The 12052-nt window shown below is 38.9% G+C and overlaps 1 protein-coding gene across 1 annotated transcript in view; it reads left to right on the top strand.

Moving 5' to 3' along the window:
- The first annotated feature begins 3759 nt into the window (after positions 1-3759).
- Positions 3760-12052, top strand: part of MMP2 (matrix metallopeptidase 2) — a 36374-nt gene continuing 28081 nt past the window's right edge. The window contains exons 1-3 of the mRNA XM_005152222.3: positions 3760-4099; positions 8621-8847; positions 10396-10544. Of these exons, the coding sequence (XP_005152279.1) occupies positions 3956-4099; positions 8621-8847; positions 10396-10544 (520 nt within the window). The 5' untranslated portion in view covers positions 3760-3955. The remainder of the gene's footprint in view (positions 4100-8620; positions 8848-10395; positions 10545-12052) is intronic.

Raw genomic sequence — 12052 nt, 5'->3', positions numbered from 1 at the left:
AGCTTTTGTTTTGCTTTCTAAACTACAAGCCCTAAACTGACAGCACAGAACCTAGAAACAACAAATACAAGAAGAGATTACATACATATTCCACAATAGTTTACTTGAGGACACACATCCCACTGCACTCAGTTAGTCAGCTGACTCAGTAATCAGAGGATCAGCTGCTTTCTTGAAGTCTTAATTGTCCTGATGATTATTTATTTCTTCAGCCTAGCAACAGGTTTCAATTTAAAACATGAAACTGCACTACAATAAATCCATCATTCTCTTGTGGCCCAACATGTTCCTCTGGAATGACTAGGAAGTCATAAGCTTTTGATAAAACTCTGAAATTAGTGATGGTAGGAATTGCTACAGTGCATTTCTGGAGGGTTGACTACTCTGCCAGCAAGTTACCCAGGGCACCATCTGAAGTCTAATCCTGAACTGCTGAGTGCTCCTGAATAATTTCAAAAATAATTTTCTGAAACAGAAAAAGCCTTTGATAAAAACAGCATGTTAATACACATGAATGTGTCTCTTATCACAGTCAGAACTCCTGAGATATATAGCTTACAGCTTAAAAGACATCATGATTCCTTTTTTACTGTTATTACTGAAGTATGTCCTTAAAAGAGGCATTTGCCATCTCAGACTGTGTGGTTTCTGCCGTACAGTTCCTACTAATGTATGAAAGTAGGCATTTAAAAAGCAAATCTGGCATCTTACTCAAAGTAGATGGTTTAAAGTTTTCACTATGGAGTGGTTCTAACCTGAAACACACACAGTAACTAGAGAGGAGCTTTTTGTGACTCAGAAGAGATAAATGAATGTATATATCAGATAAATATTTTATCTAAAATAAAAGTTATACACAACATTGAATTGAATATTTTCCACAAATGCAAAAAGACTATCATTGCAGTTATAACTGTGCTAATTTCCTGTAGCTAATCCAGAGGTAATATCTATGTACAGCAACAAAATATTTTATAGAGTGACTATTAAGGTAGGAGAAAGGAGATTTAGGTTACAGTTTCAGCTCTTCCATAGAGTTCTCTTCTGGGGGGAGGGGGGGCTTCTTTCTCTTTGTTTTGTATTGCTTCTTTCCTTAATTTTTAACTTGAATTAATTTATTTAGAAGTAACTAATTAATTTAGAGATTGCTTCTCCAAAGTATGGAATGTCAAGGAATGTTTATGCACTAAAAGTTAATAGCAGTTAAACCATCAATGTCAAAACTCATCAGTTCAAACGTTTCAGAGCCTCACTTATTTTAGCTTACCTAGTCTGAGAACAGAAAACAGTCATACAATAGTATAATTAGCTGTAATACGATAGGACTTCCACTCTAACAAAGTGTCACCAGTGTTTATTTTGCTTGGTTTATCTAAAAGAGGGCACCTCAGCCAGGATCTGATAAACTGCTGCTGATCTCCCATGCTAATGGAAGAGCACACCTTCCACTGAATGGTCAGAAACTCAATAGGCTGGTTCAGCCAGAACCCATAAATCCAATATTCCATTACATATTACATTTTCTAATTGAATGTAACTTGTTTAACTGCTCACTAACTGAAGTTTACCAGCAAAACTGCAATCAAAGGTGAGAAACAACGGCCTACTGCAGGTCTGTATGATTTCTGTTGTTTTGTTGTTTTCTTTGAGGAAATGTATTTAGAAGGTGACTTCAGTCTACTCACTGCCAGCAAAGATAAGAAACAAACTATAGGAGACTCTCAAACTGCACAGACATCAGAGTCCAAATTTCCCTCATCCATTTCAATATTCATTAGGACACACTGAGAACTGAACATTCATTAGATTTCAGTGAGGCTTATGAGTGCAACAGAAATGTGCCAGGACACATTTGGCTTTAAATGGTTTCACTGCAGTACCCTGCTAAATGAAAGCTACTAAGCCATCATAAATTACATTTAAATTCTTATGAAAATTACATGGTTCTTATGCTTTAAGATTTACAGCAGCTCTTGACCTAATGCAGAGCAGAGAGATAACTGCAGAATATTGCGACAAAACATAATATTTTCACTTGCTTAATTAAGGAGAAGCTAAGAGTATCTTGGCACATCTACTGAAGGCTTTCTTAGCCTTTCTTCTCTTACAGTTTCACACAGCTGGACACAAATATAAGCTGCCATCACAAACAAAGCAGGAGAATCACTTCCCACAATCAAGTGCAGGGCTGTGAAAAATATGGATCACATTTTCAGAACTGCTGTTTATCAAGGCAACTCTTAGAAATAACTGTGGATTTTTGCTGATGGGGAAAATCTAAAAAAGATGTAATTTCAAAGCCAAACCAATAGGGGAAAGTTGTTAACTGTAACTTAAGTGCCATTGGAATCAAGAAAGGATAAGATGGCATGAATACAAATCTTATAAAGAAAGCTCCATTCATGTACAAAGTCCCTGCAACTCCTCTTTGTCCGTTAAGCATTAAGTGCTGCTTAGCACGGCTGATTCACCCAGTGGCCATGCATACAGCTGCCATGCTGGGTTGACAGTGGAACTGTATGGGCAGCAAAACCTCCTGCTAATGCTTCCTTCCTAAACCCCTCAGCACACCCTTTGAATTTCTTCCCTTTGTTTGAGACTAGTCAGCTCATGGGTGGTGGGGTGCAGTTAGTAAAATAGCTTGATATTAGCATAAATCAAAAAACTGTCAATATTCACTATTTACAATTAAGTGTCAAAATAATGCGAATACCAAACACCAGAAAAGTATTTCCTCTTTATTACCACAAGAGTCATATCTGAAAAACTTTCATTTAACATTCAGTGAAAGACTGTGACAACCTTTACACTGACATACAGCTCACAGAAACAGGGATGGCTGTACTCACGATTATTATAAACTGTAGACACTTGGCTGGCCAGAACACAGTTTGCATTCATGCAGAATTGCCAGCCTCCTGTCTTAAAAAGTCATGAGCCAAGTGCCTAGATTAGGGATATACAGCTACAAAAATATTCCACTTGCAAAAACATCTCAAAGCTGACAATACTATAAATGACACAATAAAAGATTGTCCATGGCAATGGTGGTGTTTACATCAAAATTTCAGACTAATGCAGCTGCATCAGCAGACCAAATTTCAGCATGAGGAAACCCTGATTTTTGTACAATTCCCATGACATTAACCACTGAGGATAATTTCTACTGCTGAATCTGTCTGATTATCTCTTAACGCTGTATCTCTCACCATCTATCAAGGTGATACATGGTGCCTATTGGTGCAAAGCCTCAAGCTGGTTCTGAACCCAAACAAGCCACAAGAATCTTAGAGCTCTGCACAGAGCAGGGAGGGAGGACGCTGGCACCAAGCACTGGTGAGCACTCTGTAGACAGACCTACAGTTTGCACAGCCTAAGCAGCAGCGGGACAAGAAGCCTCCCTGGACTGCACAGGCTCTGCCTCAGAATCCCTCGTCAAAATGTCTGTTGTAAGGCACAGAAGGAGTGCAACCACATATGCTTAAAGCAGATTATTATGTCTCTGGCACAAAAACAATACTTAGCCAGGAAGGTAATGTTTATGAATTTATTTATTTTTAATTTAAAATATATGTTGGACACATCAAGATCATAGTTTGCTTTTTTCTGCTCCCTGATGTAACTAAACGCGTTCACATATGCAAATAAGGAGAAAAGGTGGCCTCTTTCAGCAGTAATAAGTATCTGCCTGTTGCTACCTTAAAATCACAGCAATCACATCTGGTAACTGCCCTTTTCTCATGTTTCCACTAGTTTTCAGACTTCCTCTTGTGGTAGCTTGAGACTGCGCATCTGGAGGTTTTAAACATACAAGGGAATCGCTAGAGCAAGCAAAAGAGAAAACTACAGAGAGAAGATGTGCGGATAAGCAACTGGTGTACTGTGCAGCTAAAGGAAGGGACAGGCGGGAGGGGAAAAGCTTTTTTCCAAAGAGAAGAGCACAAGTTTAGGCAGAATGAAGACTCACAGTGTCTGTGGCTTCGTTTTTAAAGTAGTATTAATCCAAGTGTATCTTTTTAACAAAACTTTAGCTGCACCGTCACCAATTATTAAGTTTCCTGGAGACAGCACTCCCAAAACAGACAAAGAACTAGCAGTGGTAAGTGTTGGTTTCATCTTTGCTTCAGTTTTCTATTGTTGTTTCATAAGCAGATGTTTCTTTCTTGTTTCAGCTGAGGAAAGGAGTGACTTTAGCATTCTCTCCCCAGTCTCTGGAAGTGCTAGCTAGCTAGTAAAGGTATCAGCTTTCAGAAGTTAAAGCTAGTGCCATGTAATGTTTCTTCTCTTAAATTTCTTAAAGCTGGCAAAGAAAGTGTCTTTTTTTCTTCTTGTTCCTTAAGACTGAACATAAAAAAGATTTCATTAAGTCACCATGATTATAATCAGAAGATTGAAACAGCAAAAGGGAAGAAGGGGAATTAAAAGCCATCTAATATTTTACTTAAGTCGAGTAGAAGTGAGGGCTGTGGAGGCTCACTTAACACATGTATTGCAGCTCTTGGCAGTTTGTTTTCCAGATTGTTTACTGTGTGCTGCACAAACATAGCTTTAAGGGACAATTGCACTTGAAGGCTTGGCTGGAGGCTCAGGAGCCATTGTGACTAGTTCTAACGTTAACAAAAGAAAAAAAAAATCACATCAGAGGCTTAAAGAAATATTTTTTTTCCAAATTCAATCTGAAAAAAAAAAGAGTTTGGATTTCTATGACATTAACAAATCATAGCTATAACTCTACAACATTTTATTCTAACCTTAGTCCTGTGGACCTTCATAAAAATGACATTGTGAAGTCCATTTAAAGGGAGAATGAGATGGATTATCCTTATTTTAGCATGTAAATTATAGACATTTCTCTTCTTCAGCAGTAAGTCTGCTTTAAGGAAGATTGAGCTAAACTATTCTTATTTCAGGACATAAAGGTTTGAAAATTGATCACTTTTCTTTGGAAACTGGTGTGCATTTTGGGAAAGCTTGTCAGGTTAAAGAAGGTTTGGGGGAGGGTAGAGAGAGAATATCCAGATGGGAGATGTGGGGGAAAAGTTGGAAAAACACAGAGAAACTGACCCTAAAAGGGCACTCCTCGGCCTTTAACAAAACAAATTCACCCAAGTTTTTGCCTTAGGAGCACAGCAGCCAGGGGGTGGGAGGCCAGTGCATGTGGGAGAGGAAAGTGGGGTCCCATATGTCAAAGAGCAGTTTAACCACTCTTAAATAATCTATTTTCTTAGATATGGGAAGGCTTTTATAAGAGCAATCCACATCTCCCCTCATCTCTGCTTCTTTTGAACAACCTATCTGTTATGTGTACTCAAAAGAAAACTACAAACTGGTTTAAAACTGCAGCTCTTCTTTGTCTTCCTTGTAGTATTCTAGGGCAATGCTGACAGGCTGCCTTTCCCTCACACTCTCCATCAGAGCAGCCCCAACAGTCGGCATCAGAACACAGATTGCTGTGTTGCAGCTGGACCCTGTTTCATTAATGGGCTGGATCAGAATTCCAGATCACCACAGCTCCCTGCTGACTCTGGGGAAACTGAATTGCGCAGCCTAGGCCAAGATGTGGTTTACACAGACACTACATTTTCTTCAGGATTCTCTTCTCATAGAACAGCTGGTTATGTTCACTTCTCATTTTCAGTAAAAACTCCATTTTAGGAAAAATTGAGAGGGGTTAGCTTTTACTTAGAATCCTACCAAGTAAGATTCTTTACCATGCCTTATTTTATATTTTTGGTTGTGTATCTTACTCCCAAACCTAAAATGGCAACAGCAGTGCATCATGCTTCTTAACTAAACTTCAGTTCTGATGTGCAGCCTATATTACATCATGGTAGCTCACTGGCAGATGCACATAGAAGCTTTATCTATCAAACTACATTACAATAAAAACTGGGATAAGAACAGGTCCTCCAGACTAGCTTGCTTGATTACATTCTTAGTGCATTTCACATTATTTCAACCTGGCCCTAGTAATACAGTGGACAGATTCTTATTGGTGGGGAAGGTGAAACCATCCTGTGTCTGTTATTTGGCAGTGCCAGTCCACTGCAGAAATGCCACATCAGAAATTATAAAAATCATAAAAAAATAGGCGTAGTCTGTGCTTAGCCAGTAGATGGATGGAAGACCCTCTGAAGTAAATAGTGTAACATCTTGATTAAATCCTTCTGAGTAAGCTCTGAACCATTTCCTATGCAAGACAGATGAGGTATGCCAGGACTTAATGAAAAGGGCGGTGAAATCCAGGCTTGACCAACTGCAGTCATCAAGTGTCTTGTGCTATATTTTGCTGATGTAGCGGTCTTTTTCCCAGTCTCCCTGGTGACCTTCAGTCAATTAATTAGATACATAAAGTAAGGTTTTCCTCAGGAATATTTCTTTGCACAAGAACTTTGCGCATTTTGTCAAGCTTCTCATGACCCTCAGAAATAATTCTCCCTGATATTTCTGATATGTTTTTGGCAAATATTCCTTTACCTTATTTGGGATGCTTTCTTACCGTGAATTTGTAGGTAATATTTTGTATACAATACCCAAAGGATGCTATTGCATCTGTTGCAGACAGGTTTACCAAAAAGATAGGTAACTTGTAACCTTCCTGTCTAACAGCACCACTGGCAACGTAAGCATCAGTTTGGGAACACCTGCCTTTTGGTATGGCTGTAGCTTTTTTCAGATACAGGCATAAAAATATTGCAAACCCACTTGAGTTTGGAGTTCCTGAAATCTGTGAGCAAGAGAACCATATGATCCACTTTACTGGATAAACCCTACAACTCCAGATAGTTTAGTCAAGCTGTTTAGAACCTGTGAATAAAAGTAATTCGGTAATGATATGTTGTTGTTATTATTATTAAAGTACCAAAATTAACATCATCATCATCATCATCCATTTGTCTACTCAATAAGGAGGTAAATTCAATATTCTAAAGCTGCATGTAGCCTAAGCTGTGTGATTGAGCCTACTTGTGCTACAATCCAAGCTACAGTTTGAGCTACAGATTTTCTCAGATTCAATCTGAATCCAAACACTGAATCTCTTGCTAGCCAGCAGCCTGTTGTGTGGCTGTGCTTGCTAGTCTCCAGTTAGGAACAGAGTTGATAAACGATTTTATGCAGTTGCTGAAGATATGCCAGAGAGGGATTCTTCATCGGGGACTGTAGTGACAGCACAAGGGGTAATAGGTTTAAACTTAAACAGAGGAAGTTCAGGTTAGACATAAGGAAGAAGTACTTACTGTGAGGGTGGTGAGGCACTGCAACAGGATGCCCAAAGAAGTGGCAAAAGTTCTATTCCTGGCAGCATTCAAGGCCAGGCTGGATGGAAGCTTTGGTGACATGGTCTAGTGTGAGGTGTCCCTGCCCGTGGCAGGGAGGTTGGAACTGAATGATCTTAAGGCCCTTTCTGACTCAAACCATTCAATGATTCTATGATTCACCACATGCTAGAGACTGCAGGCATTTTCTCTGGGTTGATCCCTACCCCATGATTTCACAGTTATTCTGCCCATCAACACTGAACTTGAGGTAAAAATGTGCGATCTCACATGTGCATTGCACAAAATTTGGGGATCATGTATGGATAACCAGAACCAGAGCTGCTTATCTACAGTTCAATTTAACATAAATACACAGCTTATCAACACGCATCTGAAAGAGTGGCTGCTTACCTGGAAGAATCACCAGGGAGCAGACTAACCCATTGCTCTTCCAGGATTAGAAGCAGCAGCAGACAGACAGGCAGACTTTCCTTTTTTTTACAGCACTACACCTGCTGATTAGGTCACATTGATCAAAATGGAAAGTGAAGGAGACCTGAGTGGGTATCATTTTAGATAAGACATTAAGGTAATGGGATTTGTGCTGCCTGTTTGATCTTTATGACCTCTGTTTTTCTGAGGAGAGATAATTTTGTAATCACCATAATGGCTGTATCACAAAGATCAGCTTGGCCACAATCTGCTGGAGTGTTTGATGGAGTTGCTGGTGTTGATTGGCAGCAATGTCCAGGCAACTGAACTGTTACCATCAACCTTCTTCCTCAGGTCTTCGCAATGTTTGACTCAAAAGCAAACATACACAGGATGCAAATACCTGTGTGCAGTTTGACTAAACAATGGTGGATTTTTTTCTTTGCAATTTATGTGGTCTCACGTGTGTGGTTGCTTTGATACTTTGACAAGCTTCCCAATATTCCAGATCCTTCCAAGAATATACACAAAAATACAAAAAAAATACAGAAAACCCACACAAAAACACAAAATCTAAAACTATAAGTAGATTTATACATCATAAAGAAACCCAGAAAGATAAATCCATTTTTACTTTGTAGTTCTACATTAAAGCTCTATGCTCTACTTACTAATAAAGCAATTCATTAAGTAAAGCTGATAGCTAATAGTAGAAATGACTACTTAATTAACAATGTTGTGTGATCAAGGTTGGTTTGTGTAAATTAAGGAGATTCTGATGGTCCCTCAGTTACTAACAATAGTAATTTTGGAAAAAAAAATTACAAATTACAGATGGAAATCTAACATGGAATTACAGTATTTATTTGCAATGATTAATTACTTCTTTTATGATTTTTAAAGTCTTTGTTCTGTACATTTTTCCCAAGCAATACCTGAATAAATACTATGGGTGCCCAAAAGACAATTGCAACTTGTTTGTCCTGAAAGACACTTTGAAGAAAATGCAGAAATTTTTTGGGCTGCCTGAAACAGGAGATTTGGATCAAAATACTATTGAGACAATGAAGAAACCTCGCTGTGGTAACCCTGATGTAGCCAATTACAACTTCTTTCCAAGAAAACCAAAATGGGAGAAGAATCATATAACATACAGGTACTGACTGGTGGTGTTGGGTTTTGCTCACCTATAAGAAGCACTTGTAAGAAGCCATCAAACCAGACACTTGGAATTGGAGTAGCTGCTCAGAGGGCTAGACAGGATTTCTTGAGTTAGGATATCTCTGTGTTCGGATAACTACTAGATGCTTTAGCAAACACCTCTGAAACTTCACATTGTAAAATTTCAGCAATAATCATCTAAAGATCAACTTCATTGTTCTAGTTGGGACTAAGGAGATTTTGATTTTATTCTTTGCTCTGCTGCAAGCACCCAAAAAGTACTGCAGTAGCAGTATCTCACCTGCCCACAGGCTCATCTGGAACCACTCATGAACTGCAAAGGCCATGTAGGAGGACTAACTCCTCTGCATTCAACAGTCATAAAAATGAAGGTCATCAAATAAATTTTAAAATTAAATAATCATATTTTGCATAAATACAGACATTGCGATAGGGTTTGGCGCATTTTAATTTCTTACTCTTACTCTGAAGAGTTATGGACCAGTATAGCTCTCACTTAAGTCAGTAATAAAAATTACCCTCTCTTTATCCTAGGTAGTTCAGGAACAAACTTTCTGCACCAATGAGAACAAAACAGAAGACTTGTCTTATCTGCTTGACCTGCTGCTCCCTCACAAGTTAGGACTCAAAGCATCCATCATGCTGTGACCAGCCTAATAAATACTGAAAACCCATGGCAGCTCTCACAGCCCCTGCTTGCTGATGTGCTTCCTCTGGTTCTTCCTCATTCTCCTTAGGCACACAGCAGTTTCCCTCACTATGCACAGCCCTAGCAGCCAATTGGAAACCTCTTTTATGTGGAGGTTATAACATAAGGTCCAATTAAAAACTAAGAAGAAGAAGGCAATGCACTTAAGAGTTTGTCCCTTTCCCATGTTGGGTCCATGGCTCTATCTTACATGCTTTACCTACTACTACAATATACTATTGCCAATGTAACCAACACACTTGGAAAGGATTAGCATTCAGCTGGGATGAAACAGTAAACAGCTTTCATCGCAGATGAAACAGGGATATACAGCTAACTATAAAGGTGAGGCTGGTTAGTAATAAAGAGCAAATCATTTTTGACATTATTGATTTCACATTATTGATTTCAATCAATATTGATTTAAATCAAATTATTGATTTCAATCAAATTTAATTTTGACATTATTGATTTCACATTATTGAGCTCTTTTTCTGACAAGTAAATCTTACATATCAAGATGTCCTTGTATGTTCATGTCCAAGGTGACAGCATGACTTGCCAGCACCTCAGCACTGATGCAAAGCCTTGGATATTTTGTGCAGGGCCCACTGCCATGCAGACCTTACAGCCCCTGGCTGAATTATTTTCATCCTACTGCATCAGTTTCAAAGGAAAATAAATATTAAGCACCACATCTAAACACACATCTCCACTGCAGCAGTATTACCTCTTAACAGTTTCACTACTGAGTTTACTCAGCAGTTTGATTAGTAATCAGCAAATACTGGGAGGGGTTTTATGTGTTATTTAACTCTTCCTTTTACCTCTAAGGATTATAGGCTATACCCCAGATTTGGACCCTGAGACAGTAGATGATGCCTTTGCTCGAGCCTTTCAAGTCTGGAGTGATGTCACACCGCTGAGATTTAACCGAATAAATGATGGAGAAGCAGACATAATGATTAATTTTGGCCGATGGGGTATATTTTTCTATTTTTACATTGTTTTTGGTTTTGTTCCTTTGCTTAATCCTAAGTACTGGAATGATCTACCCTCAATAAGTAGTACCTGTGAGAATTTCTGGCAAGCCTTGTCCTAGTTTGCATTTGGCTTATACAGGCTAAGATCTAATTTCAATAAGATTTTTTTTCTTTCTTATACAAGAGAGAGAGAGAGAGGGAGAAAGAGACGTATTTATACAATATGCTTATACTATATTTATCTTTTCAAAAGAGAATCGCTAAGGGCAACATTTTATTTTTAAATTTACAAATCAGAAATAGAACTGGGAAATATTGCTACAAATTTTCAGATGATGTGAGCTGGCTTTCTGCCATGGAAAAGAATGGAATGCCGTTGTACTGCTTATAGCTACATACTCAGTTTTCCAGTGATAATGGTGGAGGTCCTAACATACTGGAGCTTAAAACTGGATTTGTGCCTTCCAATTTTGATTCTTTAGCTAGCCTCAGTTCTTTAGCACAGCAGAATATAGGCTTTAAAGGTCTTCTTTGGTCCTGAGAAACTTAAAAAATATGGATCATAAGCTGAAGCACGGTTTGAGTCCAGCTGATGGTAAGTGACTTGATTCATCTTGTTGTACATGACTTCTCAATTAATTTTGTTTTCCACTGAAAGAAGGTTTATAGCTTTCCAGGGTAAACCTGGTGCATTTCAACTCCTTATCCACAGTCATGGACTTTTTAATTCTAATGAAGATACTTGTGCAGCCAGCCACGTTGGGGGTGGACTTTGGAAGTGAACAGTTCAAAGAATAAGTAAGCTCTTTGTAAAGGCTTCTATTTCCAGTTGGTTTTCTGTGCTCTAGCTACAGATGAGTTGACCTCAAAAGCTTCAGAGATTCTGTACAGAACTCAAAACTTCAGATCCTCATCCAGGCTGACCTGGTTCACAAAACAGAAGTCTTACAAGAGCAGAAGTGTTTCTGCTGCGTTTAGTTCCAGTCATCTCAGAAGAGCTTCTTCCACATTCATTCATTCTTATCACTTTACTGCATGTCAGATTCACAGAAAGTGGGACGTCCACAGGGTTTTTCCTTTTTTAAGCTTTCTCTTGAGCAAGGATCTTCTTGGAAATAAATGGGAGTAGAGCATTTGCTATATGTCAGAATGTTGTCCTTCACAACTGACACACTAGACTACTGATATTAGTCGACTGAGCCAGTATTAAGAGAGTATCGCCAGGATGAAAACAGTGTAACAGAGCAAAGAATCAGGCCTGTGTATTTAAGGCTTCTGTTAAATGGCAAGACATCAGACCAAAAGGCCTGAAATGATGCAACTGGAAATGCTGGCAGACAGCTCTGAAGCACAGGTCAGTGTGGTGGGAAAGCTATGAATACCAGAGTTATGCCCTTGCCAGCCTGCCTTACCCACATGCGGTGTACTTCCAAGAAAAGCCTACAGTGTAATAACAGGGGCACTACTTAACCTGCTGCTGCCCTGAGATCTGCCTGTGTCTTGGAGTG

Source organism: Melopsittacus undulatus, chromosome Z (genome assembly GCF_012275295.1).
Source record: "Melopsittacus undulatus isolate bMelUnd1 chromosome Z, bMelUnd1.mat.Z, whole genome shotgun sequence".
NCBI lineage: Eukaryota > Metazoa > Chordata > Aves > Psittaciformes > Psittaculidae > Melopsittacus > Melopsittacus undulatus.
The sequence above is the reverse complement of the archived record's forward strand: the minus strand, read 5'-3'. Positions and strand labels throughout refer to the sequence as shown.